This window comes from Trichosurus vulpecula, chromosome 3, assembly GCF_011100635.1.
Source record: "Trichosurus vulpecula isolate mTriVul1 chromosome 3, mTriVul1.pri, whole genome shotgun sequence".
NCBI lineage: Eukaryota > Metazoa > Chordata > Mammalia > Diprotodontia > Phalangeridae > Trichosurus > Trichosurus vulpecula.
This window is the reverse complement of record NC_050575.1, coordinates 392,883,616-392,905,079: the sequence shown is the minus strand read 5'-3', so window position 1 is coordinate 392,905,079 and position 21,464 is coordinate 392,883,616. Positions and strand designations below refer to the sequence as shown.

The following is a 21,464-nucleotide window of genomic DNA, read 5'->3' as shown; positions in this document are numbered from 1 at the left end:
ATGGCAGAAAACAAAAAGAAGACAGCTTCCTTCTGCCCAGCTGGATTTTACCAATTTGAACTTATGCTTCAAGGTACCTCAGGAGCACTTCCAATGGTTAATGGGGAAGGTAGCTGAAAACATGAACTACCTAAAAATATTGGTATATCTGGATAACATCATTGTCTTTAGAAAAACACTAGAAGGATATGAAGAAAGACTCATGTTGTGTTGGACCTGCTAGCAAGAGGAAGCTGGTTTGAAGTTGCCAATTGATAAATGTCAGTTTTGCAGAGCTTCTGTCAAGTATTTGGGTCACATAATCTCCCATCAAGGAATGAACACTGATCCAGGAAAGCCAGAAGCATACTTCAGTTGGCCACATTCAAAAAATGTGAAGATTAAGATGTTCTCTAGGATTCAAATGCCTACTACTGACAATTTATAACAGTCTCACTTGAGAATATGATGACAAAGAAACAAAAAGCAGAAGGACCAGAAAGATCAGTCTGACTTAAACCCATGGAAGACATTTAGAAACAATTAGGATGGGAAATGTGAACAAGTGTTAAAAGATTTGTTCAACTGCAGCATGCAGGCACCTGTACTGGCCTATGCACACTCAAACAAACCCTCCACACTATATAGTTATCCCTCAACATTCATGGGTTTCACATTTGCGGTTTTGGTTACTTGCACGTTGACCATGAATAATTAAGTGGGAATTGCTGGAGATTTGCAGCAGACTGCAGAAAATCACAAATGAAGTGCATGTTTAAAGAAAACTTTTAAAATTTTATTAAATCATAAATGCATAAATACTGTATATTATTAATATATTGTTTTCTACCATGAGTATACATACATAAATTTATTACAAAGTTAAATTTTGTTAAAAGTTTCAGTGCACTAAAGAACTGTGGGCTATGCATTCTTTGGGAATGCCTCCTCTTGTCTCTCTACCATGCAGACTCAGTCATGTGATTTTATCCCACAGTGATTGTTTTGTATCCTGTGCTTTTCATAGGAGAAGGAAATCAGTGAAGCAGTTGCTGCAGCTAGGCTGTGAAGACTACATAGTGTACTAGATACTAATCTCTCTAGTATAAAAACTGCAACTTTTTTAGGGGTGCAGTGTATTGTTTTGGGTGTTAAATAAATGTGATCATAATTCTTAAAAATAAAGATTCAGAGTGGGGCCTGAAGTTATTCACGGTTTTTCACATTTGAGGAGGTCCTGTGCACCTAACCCCACCCACCCACCCACTAATGTCAAGGGATGACTATATACTGATGCTGATGCTAACTTGAAGGCTTGGGAATAGTTCTATACCAAGAAAGCAACGGTCACCTGAAACTCATTACACTTGCCTGTAGAGGACTCAGGAACAGTGAAACTCAATATTCCATACACAAATTGTTGTTCTTGGATTTGAACTGGTTTGTTATTGAGGCTCTCCTCTCCTAATTGGGGGCTCCCTTTCTAAACACTCAATTACCACACTAGGATAAACCCCATGACCTCAATCACACTTGGGTACTTGGTGTCTCTTCTCTCTCTCACTCCCCACTCTCTCTCTCCTCTCCCCCCTCTCTCTCTCCTCTCCCCCGCCCCTTTTCACTGTCATCATTGTCCCTGTGAGTCTTATTCTTAATCCACTTCTTTCCCAGCTCTTCTAAACATTTTGTCTTATTCTATTAAAATGTATGCTCCTGGAGGACAGAGACACTCTTGCTTGTATCTGTGCTAAGATCTCCAGAACTTAGCACAGTTTCTGGCACATTTTAAGGGCTTAATAAATATTCTATCTACCTATCCACATTAAAAATAGTCCCAATAAAAAACTGTTTCATTGAAGGATAGAATGATAAAGAAAGGAAAAAAGATAACCCAGATTATACAACTCATTAAAAATTTGGAACCGAAGTAGAGGGTAAAGCAAAGAAAGAAGATTTAAAAAATTATTAAGTTTTCCAAAAACCCTAATGAAACAAAGAATTTGAAATATATATCTATTTCAGGGAACTATGCAGGATAATTACCCACAAAACAGGTTGCAAACGATTAGAATTTAAAGGACACCAACAAAGAAAATTACCGAACTAATCTCACCTAGACATATCATTGTTAACCTTCAAGACCACAAGGAAGAATTTATTTTACAAATATAAATATATTTATTTAAATTAAGCAAAGAAATATATTTATAAATAAACTTTATATATTATATATTTATACATTCTATTTCTTTATATTACTATATATTATTTATTATATAAGATACAATATTAGCATATATATTATTATATTAATGTATATATTATATATTTATATTATATGGAAATATTCTATATTTATAAATATATTATAAATCATCTAAAAAGAAAGGCATCACAATTTTAAAAATTAAAAATAAAATTTTTAAAATACCTTAGATTTTTCTTACAAAACTGAAAAATGCTAATGCCAAAATAAAGACATATAAAACTTCATCCCAAAAATCAATTTTCTAGCTAAGTTTATTGGGAATCAAGATGCGCTCTTAGCGCTTATTCAACCAAGTGCCATTTAAGAGTTTGGCCTTTGTTTCCTTGATTAAATTAGAAGTACTTGATGACCTCTCCTTGCCTCAAGGGGAAAGCCTAGTTTACATGGGCTTGAGTGACATATTTGTGACATCAGAGGCTTTTAGACCATGTGGCTTTAAGTCACATTTTTGGGACAATTTTAGGTCACATGGGTGAGTCGCATGTGTGACTCACCTTTGACCCTGAACAAGATATATAAACCCAAAGGTTGGCTTTCTCTTTTGGAGCTTTGAGCCACAGCAGGAGTGGGGCATGACTCTCAGCAAGCCATTGTTATGAGCTCCCCGACTTTGAAAAAAACCCAGATGTTGATGCTTCTCTAGTAACTGTATATTGTGATTTTGACAGACGGAAATCTGTCTGTTGATTTGTGTTTATTTGCTCTGTTTGTATTTGCTCTGAAGCTTAGGGTGCTGGCTTTTCCCCCTGAGCTGAGTGAATGATATTTGTATGTTGGAGATTGTTAACCCCTTAATGTTGCTTTCCTTAGTAAAGCAGATCAAAAGACCCTGGGCTTGCAGCGTTCTTCTTGTTGGGCTCCTGCTGGTTTTTCACTCCCACAGCAGCTACTAGCCGAATTGTTGAAACACTAAGTAAAAGTTAGCATTCTTTTTGGTGTCAAAAGATAGCCACTTAAATGTCCTTATGAATTTCAAGGAAAGAAAACCAATCTTAAAGTAGTTTTTAATACTCAAAACCAGCAAAAACTCAAGAGTATCACCAAGCTTCACCGTAGAGCACTCAATGTACTCATAGGCCTAAACCATCAGAACAAGTCAGAAGGAACATTCACCATGGTAATAAAAGGCCAGAGTTTAAAGGAGGCAGACAGCACCAGCCCACCATTTTGTCAACAATTCCAGTAGTGTATCCTCCATTCAGATATCCCTGGCTCAAAACATCTATTCTGGAACCTGTCTTCCCACTTCCAAATCAGCCCCTTGGACCTGGATTTTTCCAATGACATGGCCCAGCCAATAGTTCATTATTTAGCTTTGAACATCTCTCCTCCAGCCATACACTGAAGATTTTTCTTATCATTAGAACATGTCAATAGATAATCCAACAATTCCTATAGCCTACTCTATTCTAGGTACTTCTCACCTCACTGGAACAGTCCTCTGAATTTCCTACTTTCTAGTTAGTTTCTTGCTTCCAATTCACCTATAAAGTGGTACCTTAAAAAATCCATCAAAATCATGGCACTCTACTACTCAAAAACCTCCAACAGGGCTCCACTGCCCAATAAATAAAGCCCAAATTCCTCACCCTCAGCTTGAAATATAAAACTCTCTATTAATCTGCCTTCAACCTACAGATCCACACTCATCTAATCACTCTCTAAGTGCCAGTATTGATTGGCTAAGATGGTTTCTCCACTCTTTTGGGCTTCCTCACGGGGGCAAGTCTACATGACCCCACCTGGTGTTTTCTTGACAAAGATATAGGAGTGGTTTGCCCCTTCTTTCTCCCGTTCATTTTTTATAGATGAGGAAAATGAGGCAAATAGGATTAACTGACTTGCCCCGGGTCACACAGCTAGTAAGTGTCTGAGGCTGGATATGAACCTATGAAGAAGTCTTCCTGATTCAAAAACCTAGTTTATGATCTCATAAAACAGAAAGCTGATTCTGAAATGACTCCAGCATCAGTAACCAATCATTTCTTATCGATTAAGAAATGGTTAATTTCATTTTTTGTGATGTCATCTGGTGTTTACCACATGAGTACTTTCTGACTTTATACTTAAGGAAATAGTCAAGATGTTTATACATGAGACTTTTGAGTAATCTCTAAATATTTTGCCACTTTCATTTCTCTATCCTGTATTTTTCTTACCCAATTTTTTCTATCAATCTAGATGCCCTTTCTCTCATACTAAAGCCACAGGGCATCAAGGTATTAAATGTTTACTTAGCCTAGAGTATTTTATGAAAACGTTTCCAAAATGTTTTTACTTCTTCATCATCTACAAAAAACAGCTCATACACAAGTTGCAATTATCTGCTTGTCTGTTTAAACTCATTGTGACTACTTACTGTAAGATGAAATGACCAAATAAATCATGAAATGATGTTCCTTGTCTTCAGTAGTAGGATAAAACCAACCTCAGCAACTGCTCCATTCACCTTTCTGAGGAAAAACCTGTGAGCCATTCTTCCAGTTACCTACAGCTTGTCTTTTGGTTTCATTCATGAGAGAAGGGATGTGGTTCAGTTCTTCCAAAAGTATATTAACTCAATGGTTATTGGACCAATGTTTCACATCAGAAGTACTAACAATTAATAATTGTAAATGACCTAAAAACTATGTAATGTTTAGCATTTTCTTCCTTATTTTCTGCTACGCTACAACCCTCACAGTTTAAATAGGACTAAATGAAATATATGCCATTCCTGAAAATTTGCCACAAGTCAAAATCATACACTTTAAATAAGTAAAGATAGATATTAATGTAAACTGAACTATACTTTTTAAATAGTGTGTCTTTTTTTGGAAGTATCAAAGTAGCAAAGTAGATGCCCATAAATTAGGGAATAGCTAAACCAACTGTGGTACATAAATGCAATGAACTATGGGAAATTACCTAAAGTGATACAGAGTGAAATAAAGCAGAACCTTGAAAACAATGTGCCTTAGAGCTACAAAAATTAGAACAGGAAGAAAAAGAAATTAAACTGGACACCGTAGTTATAATGACCAAGCTTGAACCTTGAGAAGAGTAGAGAAAATGCACTGCACTCTTTGAAGAAATAGACCAATAAGAATAGGCACTGAGAAAACAAAACTATTACTCTTTGCAGACGACATGATGATATATTTAAAGAACTCTAAAAAACTAGGTGAAACAATTAACTTCAGCAAATTTGCAGAATATAAAATAAACTTACATAAATCATCAGCACTTCTATATACTAACAACAAAACCCAGCAGAAAGGGATAGAAAAAGAAATCCCATTTAAAATAACTGCAGACAATACAAAATGCTTAGGAGTTTAACTGCCAAGACAAACCCAGGAACTATACAAACATAATTACATATGAATTATAGGAACAAAATTACATATCAACTATATGAACATAATTACAAAACACTTTTCTCACAAATAAAAACATCTAAATAACTGGAGAAATAGTAATTTCTCATGGGCAGACTGAGCCAATATAACAAAAATGACAATTCTAAAAATTAATTAAATTAAAATGAAAATTCTACCTAAATTAATTTACTTATTCAGTGCCATAAGAATCAAACTACCAAAGAATTATTTTATAGAGCTAGAAAAATAATAACAAAATTTATCTGGAAAAACAGAAGGTCAAGAATATCAAGGGAATCAATGAAAAAAATATAAGGGAAGATAGCTTAGCAGTATCAGATTTCAAACTATATTACAAAGTGGTAATTATTAAAACAATCTGGTACTGGCTAAGAACTAGAAAGGTGGATCAGTGAAATATATTAGATATACAACATACAGTAGTGACCACAGTAATGTAATATTTGATAAACCCAAAGATCCAAGTTTTGGTGGCAAGAACTCATTATGTGACAAAAATGTCAAGGAAAACTAAAAAACAGTTTTGCAGAAACTGGTAGGCATAGACCAATATCTCATACCATATACCAAGATAAGGTCAAAATGGGTACATGATTTACATGGAATGATTACCACAGGCAAATTAGAGGAGCATGGAAAAAATTTACCAATCAGATAAGAGAAGAGTTTATGACCAAACAAAAGATAGAGGATCACGGGAAATAAAATGGATAATTCTAATTACATGAAATTAAAAAGATTTTGCACCAACAAACCAGCTAAAATTAGAAGGAAAGTAGATGAGGGAAACATTTGTTTCTCTGGATAACGGCCTCATTTCTCAAAATATAGAGAACCGAGCTAAATTTATAAAAAATAAGAGCCCTTCCCCAATTGATAAATGTCAAAGGCTATGAACAGGCAGCTTTCAGAAGAAATCAAACCTATCAATTGTTATATGAAAAAATGCTCTAAACCACCACTGATTAGAGAAATGCAAATTAAAACAATTCGGAAGTATCAGACTGGTCAACACGACAGAAAGGATAAATGACAAATGCTGGAGGGTATGTGGAAAAATAGGTACACTAATACACTGTTGGTGGAGCTGTGAATTGATCGGCCATTCTGGAGAACAATTCAGAACTATGCCCAAAGGGCTATAAAATTGTGTATACCACTTGCCCCAACAATACCACTACAAGGTCTATATTCCTAAGAAATCAAAAAAAAAAATGAAAAGGACTTATACGTATAAAAATATTTATAACAGCTCTTTTTGTGGTGGCAAAGAATTACAAATTGAAGGAGTGCCCATCAATTGGGGAAGGGCTGAACAAGTTGTAGTAAATGATTGTGATGGAATACTACTGTGCTATAAGTGACACAATAAATGGTTTCAGAAGATCCTGGGAAGAACTATATGAATTGATGCAAAGTTAAGTGAAGAGAACAAAGAGAGTACTATACACAATAATAGCAATATTGTAATGATCAACTATGAAAGACTTAGCTACACTAATCAATACAATGATATAAGACAATTCCAAAGGGATTTTCACAAAGAAAAATTCTATCTAACTCCATAGAGAAAACTGATGAACTCTTGAGTGCAGACTGAAATATACTTTTTCACTTTATTTTTTCTTGCCTTTTGTTTTTGCATCATAGCTAATATGGAAACAAGTTTTACATGACTTTACATGTATAAATGATATATATGACTTGTCTTCTCAATGGGTGGGGGGAGAGGCTGGAAGGGAAGAAAAAACTGGGAACTCAATTTTTAAAATTAAGTTTTAAAAATTAATGTTAAAAATAAATCCTAATTACTTTTTTTTTAAACGGGGCACCAAGGGTCGGAAATATTACATACACCCAGAGGCACAATTGATCTATTAAATGGTTTTGCTGAACTGCTTTTTTTCCATCTTTTCCTTTTTGTTTGTGATGAGGGATGGCTTGCTGAGTAGCAAACAGAGGAGAGATATATTTAGAAATCAAGATGACAGCAAAAGAAAGATTAAAAAGAAACCATACAATAAAGTAAAAATAAAATTATATGCTCTAAAATGTTGAAGTATGTCTATAGACTTGATGTCTACATACTTTTTAAAAATGTGTATTAAGTATATCTACAATAAGAATAAATAGGCTCTGAATGAGGAACCTGAGGGTCATCATCTCCTGTAAGTATGGTACCCGACCTTAGTCCCAGGACTAAAAGTCATGTTCATAGAACAATACAATATTATATCTAGAACATATCTGACATCATTTAATCCAGCTCTATTTTGCAGATGAGGAAACTTCTGTTTACTTCCTAGTTCTCATATGTGTTTCAGATACAGTTTTCAAGTAAAAGTATCTCTGAGTAAGTGAGGGATTGGAGAATATTTATGGAACCTGGTTCTTGTTCATAAGCCTGCTGAAAATTCAAGACTTGGGCTTTTCTATATATGCACTTACTTATAAGTTCTAAGATACTCAAGAACAGCTGGGTCCAAATCTTGCCTCTCACAATAACTACAATCTGACCATGGAGAAGTCACTTAAACTCGCTAAGACTCAAGCTACTCTCTAAGGATAAAAGTTATAGAGAGTTGCCATTATCAGTCGTACAAGTTTTGCTCGTGAAAAAAAATCACAACTCTTTGACATATCTTATTCTAAAGTCTTTACAATCTACTCATGAAGCATTGCAGTTACTTGAAATTAAGAACTGTTTCACATAAACGAACAATCTGGTGTATTTTGGTATTTTTGGTGGACTGGTTTTAGGAGACAGATCTCCCTTGAAATTTTTTTTCTAAGTAAGATTAGGGTATTTTCAGGGAGAAAAGGAATCTCTACTTACACAGATGCTTCCACTTATTTCTGAGTATAATTCCTCTACTCAACCATACAATTAAGTTTAACTTGTAGTATTTATTTTGAATTGCTAATGCAGGGAAAAAATTTGCAAATTCCTAAGTTTTCTTTACAACTACACAGTGAAAGATAATCATTTGTTATCCAGAGATGCACATGAACCCCACCAAAAGAAAGACTTGTGAAAACTCAAACATTATCATTCACTGACTGTATATACAATTATAATTAAGGCATAACTCATTTAAACAAATGAACTAAGCTAGCAAAAGGAAAGGAAAGGAACCTAATAAATGAATTTCCTGATTGCTCCTCTCAGTCCTTGATATGTGATCTAACAGATACTTAAGTATTCAGTCATACTGTTAACAAAACTCAGTTTCAATTTCTGATGTTCTAATGAAAAACATAGTTTGGAAACCACTTACAAAATCTGAATTTTATGGCATTTAAATATTTATAATATACACATCACAGTACTTGTTACAAAAGGATGAACAGGATGAGTAGTCATGGATGGGTTGGGAGAGCTGCATCTTTGGAGAGAACAAGCGCACAGGTAAGATCACAAAAGCATATGAGTATTCAGTCTTTAATAACTTTTCATCTAAAAGTAATATTTCAGATTTCAATTACTTCCTCAAAAACACATTTTTATAATTACTACCCTGTAATCAGTTATTTTTTAAATAAAATGTTAAACTTCATATATTTCATTTCAAGTCTGTAAGTTATATAATATAGGTAGGGTAAACCATGCTCCCGTGCTTAGTATAAGATCATTTACCTATTAAATTTATATGGCTCTGCTGCATTGTCATCCTTTTCTAGCCAACAGCAAATTACTAATATTATATAACTCATGCTTGCTAGTAGATTCCATCCTAGAAAAATCTTCATAAGTTTATGTTTATTCCTAATCCTAACTCTATAAGCATGAACTAGGAAACTTTTTATATCTGTCTTATTAACTTTTTCTCCTCTACATTTTCTACTTTCTTTAATATTTCCTTTTTTAAAGGGGAAGACAGTGAAAAATAAGCAATATGGCTATCACTTAGGAGTAGCAAAATAAAATTTTTTTTTAAAAAAAAGGCTCTAACAGGGTGAAACAGAAAGAAGCCACTACTTTCTGTGATGAACTGCAGCCAAGCCATTCAAATACCAGCTGGTTGGCAACCCTAGGATCAGTAAAGGAGAAAGAAGACATAAAAGAGAATCAAAGTTTTCTAAAAAGACAAATGTGGAAAATAATGTGGAAAGAGGGGAATATAATTTAAGAGACAGAAAGAACAACAGATAAAAGATGAAAAAGTATGAAGGAGAAAGCAAAATATAGCATGAAAGATATTATGAGAAAGTTAAATGAACTTGGGAGAGAGAAGTTCAAAAACAAGAAGCAAAAAAAAAAGTTTCTTATGTTCATAAAATTCAAATCCTTGACTCATCTATTACCTCAGCCACTTGCTTCCTTTATTACCCATTTCTTCCCAAACCTAGAAATCTGAAAATTTCCAGAAAGGGAAAACTTTTAACAGGGTAAAATAACCTAAGTCCTTCTATTACTGCTGCAGCCAGTGTAAGCAGTATCTGTTACAGTAAGCTCCCATCTGCTGGGAATTTAAATAACTATTAAGACATGTAGATAGTGATATTTGCCACTACTTCTAAACATGTTCCTGAAACCCTAGAAACAATCCTAAGAACTACTTGGGTGGGATCTAAGCATTCCCTGCAGGCATCTGACTTCACTGGAGCGTCTCTGAGGTCAGATTGACCTCTACAGTAAGCTTTTGGGTTGGAGATTCCTAGCCACATAAAGCTAGGTTCAAACAATATTAATAAAACATAAATAATAAACATTTCCTCCACACTCTGCAAAGGTAGAAGTTGTTCAAACTCACCTATGGCAAGAAATCCTGGGCACTCCATACACGCAGCAATTTATAAAGCTAACTAGTCTTCTCTACTGTTATACACAAAGAATTTATTGGTAAAGCCTTCCTTCAAACAGTTATCATACATAACTTTTCTTCCGTACCTTTTAGAAACTTTTCAGGCTCATTACCAAAGTAACTGAACTATGAAACAACATATAGCAGCTAGGTGGCAGAGCAGGTAAAAGTGCTAGATTGGGAAATCAGAATTGAGTTTAAATCTCACCCCAGCCATTTACTTAATTGTATGACTTTGTGCAAATCACCTAACCGCTATTAGCTTCAGTTTTTTCATCTGTAAAAAAGGGGGATAATATTAAGACCTACCTAGTTGTTGTGAGGTTCAAATGAGATAATATTTGCAAAGTCCTTAGCACAGTGTCTGGCACATGGTAGGTATTGCATAAATGATTATACTTGTTTGTTTTCCTTCCTTTCTTCTATACACCCATGTTTGAGTTTCATTGCTTATTTTTACTGTGTTTTTAAATCTAGGGTTTTCATTTGATGTTACCTTACAGAAACACAGAAAAGCTATAGCTCTTAAAGAGCACACTTCAATGACTATTAGAGGTATTATAGTAGACATTAACATTGGGAAGTCAAGTGATTCAAGCCCCCAATGAAACAGGATCACACAGAAGCACAAAGGAAAGTGCAATTTGTCAAAAAAAAAAAAAAAAAAAAAAAAACAACCCTCTGTATTTTCTTTCTTTGTGTTGTATTGTCCTCCGTGATTTAGGTATCAAAACTACATTTGTATCATAAAAAGAGTAAGGAAGAGTCCCCTCCTTTGCCTATTTTTGCAAACAGTTTACATAATACTGAAATTGTTTTTTGAATGTTTGACAAAATTCACTTGTAAATCCATCTAGTCTTAGAGTTCCTGCCCCCTTCCCCTTTCTAGAGTACATCTACAGGTTGTTCACCTTGTTTTTTTAATTAGGACATTTAAATGATATACTTCTTGAATAGTTTATATTTTTGTAAATATTCATCGAGACTAAGTTATCAATTTCACTGGTATTTAATTGGGCAAAATAATTTCTTATAGTTTTCCTTACTTTCCTCACGAATTGTTATGAAGTCTCTTTTTTTCATTTCATATAAACAATTTGGTTTTCCTCCATTTTTTAATCCCACTACGTACTTACAATTTTATTATTTTTTAAAAGCTAGTTTTATTTTGTTTTCAGTTTTGTTAATCTTTGTTATCAGAATTTCTACTTCAGTATTTTGTTGAATTTTTTATTGGTTCTTTTCCTAGGATTTTTGTTGTTGCAGACTCAGTATGTTGATTTATCCTTTTTCTTTTGTTGATTAAAGTTTAGATATATAAATTTTCTCCCAAGGACTGCTTAGCTGCTTCCTACAAGTTCTGACATGTTGTATCATTGTTATGATTTTCTTTGATGAAATTTTTTATTGTTTCTATGATTGTTCTTTAATCCATTAATTTTTTAAAATAAATTTAATCTTAGTAAATTTTTAATTCTTTTTTAAAGTTCCTTTATTGAATATAATTTTTATTACATTGTGGTCAGTCATAAAAGATTACTTTCAGTATTTCTGCTTTTCTGCATTTGTTAGTGAGGTTTTTAATGCCCCAATACATGGTCAATTTTTGCAAAGGTGCTATGCATAGCTACAAAATAAGTAAAATTCATTCTATTCCCATTCAGTAATCAACAGCGATCTATCATCTTTAATTTTTCTAAAGTTATTTTTGGGTCCTTAACTTCTTTCTCTCTTCGTTTTATTAACAGGTCTAAGTCTGAAAGGGGTACACTCAGGACCCCCGCCATTATAGTTTTACTATATTTTTCTCCCTGCAAGATGATTAATTTTTAAAGCATTTTAGATGCTATACTGAGACCTGAGAAAGATCTTAGCTTACTAAGGTCAAGTCTCCCACTGCATCCAGGGCCATCTCCAGCTACCTAATCTTTATCTTACCACTGGACTCAGATGGCTCCAGGAGGAGAAAGTGAGGCTGGTGAATTTGACCAGCCCTCCCTCACTTAAATCCAATTCACTTTCATGTCCTAGTATCACCTCTCTGATGTCATGGTCCTCTTCCACAATGAAGGATAAACAAAAATAACAACAACAGCCTTTAAGCATATCGTAATTTCCCTGCTTATCTCTTTTTAGCATGCCTATTTTTCGTATAGCCTTCTGTGAATTATAATTGCTACTCCTATTTTGTTTTGTTTTTATTTCAGCTGAATATAATAAATTCTACTCTAGTATCCGTATTTTAACTCTATATAAAATTTTATGTTGCAAATGTGTTAACTGTACTGCCCTGACAGTGAGGATAGGTTTTTTAAAACAACAAAAACTGCTAACCATTTCTATGAGGAAAAAAAAAAAATTGCCACAGGCAAGTCAATACAAAGACTGAAGTTTGAAGTACTGAAAGTAATTTTTACTAATGAATTAAATTCATTTTTTTTCATCCAACGCTATATACCAAAACTGCTGTCAAAATAAGTCCAGATGAACTTATAAGATCTAGCATTTCACCAGACTATAAAATAGCCACTCTAAATTTTTTTCAGCATCCTGGAAGTCTTATTGCAAAAGTCAATAAAAATAATTATTTTTCTTTGTCTCAAGTAATTCTTATGCTGCTCTACCATTGCCATTTTTTTTTTAGGATTTTCTAAAATCACAATCAAGTTTATTTTTAAAAAATAAGATAAATCAGCAAAGTACTCCCAGTATTACAAACTCTTATTATACAGCATCTCAAAAATCAACAACTAAATTTGAAATGTTCTAGTAAAAGGACACAGGAAGTAAGTGATAACACTCAAAATAACTATTTACTATCAACTAGACAGTCAAAGTAAAAACAAATCCCTAAATCATCCTTTGGATAATAATAGGTGTCATTTAAATTGCATTCACAACAAAACTAAGAAGTATATGGCATTATTATTCCCATTTTAAATACAAATTAGGAAACTGAGGCTTCGAGAGATTAAGTGATTTGCCCAGAGTCACAGAGCTAGTAAGTAAAGCATTTGAGGCACCATTTGAACTAGGGTCTTTCTCATTACAAGTCCAGCAGCTAGGTGGCACAGTGAGTAGAGTATCAGCCCTGGAGTCTGGAGGACCTGAGTTCAAATCTGCCCTCAGACGTTTGACACACTTACTAGCTGGGTGATCTTGGGCAAGTCACTTAACCCCAATTGCCCTGCCTTCCCCCCTCCCCCAAAAAAAAATTAAGAAAAAGAAAATAAGAATAAATAAAAATTTCATGTCTAAAGTAATACTCCTCAGTTCAAAAACCCAAGAAAACATATCCTTAGTTACCATAAGATCAGGATATATTTTTGTTAGCTAATAATTTTGTTGCTAAATAAGGAAGAAAATTTCTAACTTTCCATTGACGTGCATGCTTATAATTTTCAGGGAGGAAAACAATGGCTACTACCTCTTGCCACACAATTTTTTAAGTATTTTAAATTTTCATCATAATTTTCTAAGACAGCAACAAGGAGAAAACGCATGGAAACAAGAATCCCGCTTTTTGTAGCATTTCCCATTTTTTCCCTATTCAATTTCTGATGGCTGATGAATTCATCAATGGCTGAAAAGCAGATACCTGAGGGTAGGAAGGGCTTTCATTCATTTAAGGAACTGTTCACTATACCTCTTCAGGGCATGGCCCTGCCTACTAGGTACTACTAATGTTTCCAGATCACCTAAATTAAAAATAAATTTTTTTTGTGACTTCAAAAAAAAAAAGGATCCTACTTTTAAATAAACTGCATAATTCTAGAAACAAAACCAAATGGAAAAAAAAAAACCTCAGCAACAAATATAGATGATGACAATATACAATTATAAAAAGTAACAATTTTACTTGAGAATTTGGTAGAGAACTCTCAATGCTTTGGGAAACCAATTAGGTTCCTCACTCATTAAAACTTGAATATTAATTTACATCTTTTATTTCTTTAATTATTATCATTTTAAATGTAAACTATAATGCAACTAATAATTAAATGTATTTTTAAAAATTCTTCTCTTTTCATGGGGCACACAAGTATGGCACCGATATTCCCTATACCTGACATGGTAATTCTAATGTCAACATTTACAGTCTGATAAAAGCTTGGCGAAAGACAAAACCAGGAGGTAGAAAATCAAGGAGAGACAGATCCCTGGAAATAAGAAACTATAATGGGTTATCACTAAAACTAAACTTTGGTTATAATTGGCATGTATAATAGCTATGATAAGTTTATCATTCTTAAAATGTTTACCATAAAATCTTTCCAGTAAAATCTCATAATGGATCTTATTATGTACTGGGTGAGAACACAACTACCCTAGTACCATAGGCCAAAAGAAATTCAGGACTACTGGAAATCCAGGAATATATCTTTAATATATATAGAAATATAACTTTTTAAAAATGTTTTTCATTTGGGTCCATGGTAATATATAACTGTAAAATAACTGCCACAGGCAGATGCCTATGTAATCTTGGTATACTGACAACAGGAGAAAAAAATCAGAGGAAGTATCTATGGTCAAGAAGTAGCAAAGTCACTTGGACCAGTTCAAACTATACTGAATGGCATTGATGTTTTAAAACCATCTCCAAGCTAGTTATAACTCCAAAGCTGTTTCCCTAAAGATACCCCATACTTAGTATCAACCATATTTGGGATGAGAGGATGGAAAAATGCTCCATAAAAACATTATACAAGGTTACATTAGATTAGATACTTGAATCCCACATTCTGAAGGTCAAGCTTTCAATTATATGGAAAGGTGGTAGACAAAGTACTAAATTTGAAAATCAGGAAGACCTGAATATGAATTCCACCTTTACTATCCAAGTGGCTATAAGCAAGCAACTTAGCCTCATCTTTCTGATCTTTAAAATGGGAACAACAATATCCATAGTTCCTACACTTCAAAAATTTATGAAGCTCAAATGAGATAATGTACATAAAGCACCCTGAAAACTTAAAATGCTATGTAAATCTTAAATTACTATTATATCACAAAGCCTTTCGACATAACTATTCCTAAATTTCATATAGGACCTGCATGTAGAAGTTTCTCTTGCCTAGAAAAACACCAAATGTTTAAGACAACATGGAATTTTAGGGCTTTAATGGGTCAAAATTAGATATTGATTTTTCTTCCTTTGAGAGAAAGGTCCTATGCCTCCAATTCTTTCTTTCCTCATCTTCCACCTGCTGGCTTCCTCCAAGTCCCAGCTAAAATCCCACCTTCTACAGGAAACCTTTCTTGAGGTTTTAAATCTAGGACCTTCCTTCTGTTGGTTATTTCCTATTTATCCTGTCCATAGCTTGCACAGTTATTTGTACACTGTCTCCTACATTAGACTGTGATCTTCTGGAGAGCAGACACTGTCTTTTATACCCTTCTTTATCTATCCAGCACTTAGCATGGTAGCTGGTACAAAGCAGGCACCTAATAAATGTTTACTGACTCCAAATTGGGCGGGAAGGGGGAGAGTAAAACAGAGATCCTGCATGGGTTTAGCCTTAATAAGCTGCATATACAAATTAAGAGTACATAAAGTAGAAATAAGTAAGAGTAATAAAGAAAAGAAAAAATTTATAGTCACATAAGGAAAAACTCGTATAGTCTGAAATTTGATGAACAAGAAAAATGTACTAACACAATCAATCAATAAACATTAATTAAGTGCCTACTATGTGCAGGTGCTATGTACTAAGTGCTGAGGATACAAAAAAAAAAAAGGCAAAAGATAGTTCCTGTCCTCAAATAGCTTACCATCAAAAAACACACTAAAGTGAATTATCTTACATTAGATTTGGTCTCAGGGACAGAGGCAAAAGAAACTTAAAATGGAGAATTACTATTATGCTACAATGGTTGATGGACAAAATGGGCACCCACATTTGTAGTACAGGGAATAGGAACTGAACCTGTGATTTCATTAGCCTAAGGAACATCCATGTGTGGAAATCTCTGTCACCAATGCAAAATGACACCTTCTCTACAACTCAAGTCTTAGTTGCCTAGAGCACTTAGGCTTGTGGAGAGTCAACCAACCAGTATGTCAGAGGCCAAACCTGAAACCAGGTATTCCTGACTTCAGTAATACTTCTCCTTCCCTAATACTGGTTTGCCTCTTTGTGTCATTCTACAAATTAATTAGCTTCATCTAAGAGGTAAAATCAAATTCCTACAGAAACTTAATGATTATGATGAAACCTATCTTAATGACAAAGAAACACAAAAAGAGGTTCCTGTGTTGTAAGTGTCAGAGGGCCTGTTATAAATGAGTTTGCTTTCTAAAAATAATTGATATTTAAAATTAATACAATAAATAAGCAAGTATAAATTAAATAGCCAACCACAACAGAAAATTAGTTTCTAATAATACCCTCTATTAAAGCAAAGGAAAAGCCATGACTATGTTCATTTCACATATTAAGTTCTATCAATATGGAAGTTTATGGATTTTTATGGAAGTTTATGATTTAAGAAAACCTACTACAGTGCCCTCCCTGCACACTAGGAACAATTAATAAATGCTTTTTAAATTAAACTGAAATATCAATGCCTAAGAATCATCCTAAATTAAACATTTATTTTACATGAGAACGTATAAAAACAATAAGACAAGTTTATACCTTCAAAAATTTGATAATATCCCCAAAAGATATGAAAGAATTTAGCTTTAAACAAATATACACAGTGTGGCACTGTGGATATTTCACCAGTCTCAGAGCCTGAAAAATCTGGGTTCAAGTTCCACTGGCACAACATATAGACATCAGCCCTCAATACTCTCCAAGCAATTCTCTAAGACTATACTCTGTAGTAAAGATGATAGCCAATCCGCTTTGGTAGACAGTTTCCTTATCTAAGATTTCCCTATGGTAAAACGATCACTAATCCAATCCCTATTCCTATATGCATATATTAATCATTTTGTTATTTCTCTTTTCCTAGCAACTTTTCAAAGCTAAACCCTGATTTTTTTCATACTTGAACTCCGATCATAATCTCTAAGGTTATGACACTGATTTGTTGCCATAGAAATGGACACACTTACACAGCTAGAAAAACTTCACTACATGATCACAAACTAAACAGAATGAGGGTCAAAGCTCACCTATTACAAGAAATATTTCTAAAAGCTCACTTAAATTTGCAAAATGTCAGTAATACTTTATACACTTAAGATATTTTTTATAAAAGAAAAACATAAGTGCTCATGTGAGAACTTTTTTGTATAATGCAGGTTATTCTGTCAAAATAACAATGCCAAAAAAACCAAGATTAAATTCATACTGAAATTATTTTCAAAGAGTTATCCTCTAGATTAATCATCAATAGGACAAGCTGCAGACTAGGCACTGATGACATATTACTTATAATCCACAGGGACTGAATAATAACCTCCCTCAAAAGAGTCACCGTCCTAGAAAGTGGCACAATAGATTATTTCACCTAGACTCAATATTAAAATCTCAACACACTAACCAACTAAAATCAACATTCAAGTTTTTAAATTATTCTACACATATATAATTTGATATATTAGTATAACTCTCTCAAACCCTTTGTGAAAACCCTACCTAACTCAACTAATAATTGTATATCCCTGCTTACTTGATCCTCCTTATTCTTTTTAATTTTATTTTATTTTTAATTTATGAAATAAGACAAGCATTTCCATAACATAGTAGGATAAAAAAAAGATTGCACATGAAGCTGTAAATCTATTATATACAACCTTCTTATTCTCAAAATGAATGCAGTAACAGAGCTTTTTAAGAACTGAGTAAAGCACTCCAAATATATTATAAAACACTAAATGCTAAAAGTAAAAAGTGCTCCATAAAACAAGTCTATTTTTAGTCTATATGAATGAGCCACCTAAGAAGAATTAACTTTATCAACTACTATCCCATATTTTTATTTCCTACTTTAAATTTCCTATTTGTAATGAAATCAGAGTGGTGTCATTAAGACATAAAAGGCAGAAGTTGATAAATTTTATTGAAAGGGCACAAATTTTAAACCTGAGTGTCCCAAAGGATACTAAAAACAAAATTTTTAATGGTTCCATTAAGTTTTTCAGATCTTCTCAAGTCACTGATAGTCAAATCTGAGACTAGGACAGTCCACTACTGATACCACACCCAGTAATTAAGCCCATTGCAATATCCTTCCTAAAAGAAGGATCAGGTGCTCTAACAAAAAAAAAAAATACATTGTGTGAATTTGCAAAATTTCAAACTTTCTTGTATTACACTATTCTTTCCCCATTTTAAGGAAAGCTTTTGCATACAGACACAATATACTTTAAAATGGCACTATGCTGACCTTCCAACAGCCCAGCTCTAGGAAAATTCTACGGTGGGTGTGACTTGAGAGGATCTAAAAGGTACAAAAGGCATCATTTTTATGCTGAATAAAATTCTACGCTATAAATAACACCAGAGCTAGTATACCACTCTTTTGTAATTTGAAATAACCTTTAAGTAATAAAGCCTATCTTTGTGAAAAATAGTCCTCTGATAACTGCTTCAATACTTGTTAATTTTATTACTAATTATAGAACATAGTTCTCTTACCAACTATAACTTTTTTGTTGTAGTCTTCTTTTTAATACATAAACTACGGTATTTCCATACAAGTTCAGGTACTATTGCCTAAAAATCATCTTATACTCAACATGACAGCAGCAGCCAACTGAAGTCACCAGAGCAACAGACAATGGTTACAGTTACTAAGTTGGGTTCTATACACAAACTCAGAAGCAAACTCCATTTAACTAATTTTTCAGGGCCCAAAACCTCTTTCAGCTCTAATTAAATATTTTTATCTCAATCAATATAAATTTTGAAAATCTCAATTTCTTTTTTTCTTCCTCTTTCGTGGAAATTTTAGTGAAAATGAAGTAAAATAATTTAACCATCCTAGGCTGCTTTTAAGCCCCATCAAAACTCTAAAGAGAATTTACATTAAGAAAGGATCTTTTAAAGGTGATCTTCTCCCTTTACCAGTGGCTTAAGAGATGGTTTAATATTATAGTGGGAGAATTTTGGTGTGATGCCCTTGCACAGGGAACCTGTTCTGACACATTCTTGTGGTGTCCAGTATAGGAATTTAACCCCGTTGGACGTCGGACATCAAGCTCAGGTGCTAATACTATCAGCTCCTGGGAATTCCCTAGAGGCCTTAACCAGGGAATCTGGTTTGGGCCTTTCTAATGCCACCTTTGCAGAAGGCAAAAAACCTACGTTTCTCCAAGGATTGGGGAGTCTGTCTACGTTGATACCCTGAAGACAGGCCAGAGGAATAAAATGTGTCCATTGAGGAAACCTCCTGTATGGGAAAGCAGGGAAGGCTGGGATTCGGGCCCAGAGACTGCTTCTTAAGACATGGAGATGAAAATTTGGGCCTCTCCTCAGCTAAATGACGGAGAAGGAAAGGCGCCTGGTCCAGGGGGGCTGTCCCAGAATAGCTAAGGAGGAGACTAGGCCAGGGCTAACGCTGGGGACCCGGGAGAGAAAGGAGCCGAGAGTCGACCGAATAAATGCTGGAAGGGGAAAAGAGCGGGACCCTCTCTCTGCCCAGAACCGGGACGACGCCACAACGCCCAGCCCGCTTGGGCCCGGCAGGGCAACTTTCTCGGGTCCGGCCCTGGCAGGAACAGCGGCCAGTGACCGACCCCGGCGACACAGCCCGGCCGGGCGAGGGGATGCGGTGAGTAATCCCCGAGCAAGGGGGGAGGCCCCGGCCCGACGGCCGCAGGGGAAGAGCGGCGGAAAGGGGAGGGGGGGGACTGGGGGAGGCGGAATGGTGGCGACGAGAAAGGGGAGGGGAGATACTGAAAGCGATGAATGCCGCAGAGACTAGACGAGGAGCAGCAGCGGCGGGCAGGCGGCACCCAGGCACTAAGTGAGCACCGGCTGCCCGAGGGGGCCAGACAGAGGGCAGCGCGGGGAGGGGGCGAGGGGGAGAAAGAAATCCCACTCCTTCCCTTTTCCCCATACAACCTCCACGGCCCCCTTCTGTCCCCGAGTGCCCCCCGCCCCGATGCCATCCCTGCCAGTGCCCAGCAGCCCCCAAACACCGCACCCCGCGGGCCTGGCTCGCTGGTCGTGTCGTTCTACCCTACCCCCGCCTCTAAGCCATCCCGGCTGGTGCCCGGCGCCCCCCACCCCCATCCCCTAGACCTGGCTCGCTGGCCGTGACACCACCACTCCCCCAGCCTTCTACCAACTTGGCTCGCTGCCCGTCTCACTAACCTCGGGCCTGGCTCGCCGGCCGTGTCCCTCCCCCCCACTCCATGCCATCCCCACTAGCCGGCCGTACCCCCCGGTCCTATGCCATCCTAATTGGTCCCTCCAGGGCCCAACTCGTTGGCCAAGTCTCCCTCCTCCCGCCCCTTGCCACTCAAGCTCCCTGGCTGTGTCCCTCAGCTCCCATGCCACCCAGGCTCCCTGGCTGTGACTCCCCACCCCGTGCCATCCAAGCTCCCTGGCCGTGCCACCCCCGCTCCCATGGCATCCAGACTCCTTGGCTGTCCCCCCATGCCATCCTAGCTCCTTGGCCATGCTCTCTCCCCCATGCCATCCAGGCTCCCAGGCCATCCCCCCATGCCATCCTGGCTCCCTGGCCGTCCCCCCATGCCAACCTGGCTCCTTGGCCGTGCTCTCCCCCCCATGCCATCCTGGCTCCCTAGCCGTCCTCCCTCCATGCCGTCCAGTCTCCCTGGCTATCCTGGCTCCTTGGCCCTGCTCTTCCCCCACCCCCATGCCATCCCGGTTCCATGGCCGTGCTCTCTCTCTCCCCCTCCCCCATACCGTCCAGGCTCCCTGGCCGTGCCCCCTCCCCGCCCCCACGCCATCCCGGTTGGGGCCCCCGGGACGGCTCGCGGGCCGTGCCCCACGCCACCCTGGCTGCTGCCCCTCGCCCGGGTGACTCACCTCTCGAGTACAGGGACTTGGGCGATTCCAGGTCTAGGTCGGCGCTGAGCAATGAGATGAAGTCCGAGGGCAT

At 36.3% G+C, this 21,464-nt stretch overlaps 1 protein-coding gene across 1 annotated transcript in view; it reads right to left on the bottom strand.

The window, feature by feature from the left end:
* NFAT5 (nuclear factor of activated T cells 5) overlaps positions 1 to 21,464 on the bottom strand; it is a 136,331-nt gene extending 114,867 nt beyond the window's left edge. The window contains exon 1 of the mRNA XM_036751672.1: positions 21,392 to 21,464. Within this exon, the coding sequence (XP_036607567.1) occupies positions 21,392 to 21,464 (73 nt within the window). The remainder of the gene's footprint in view (positions 1 to 21,391) is intronic.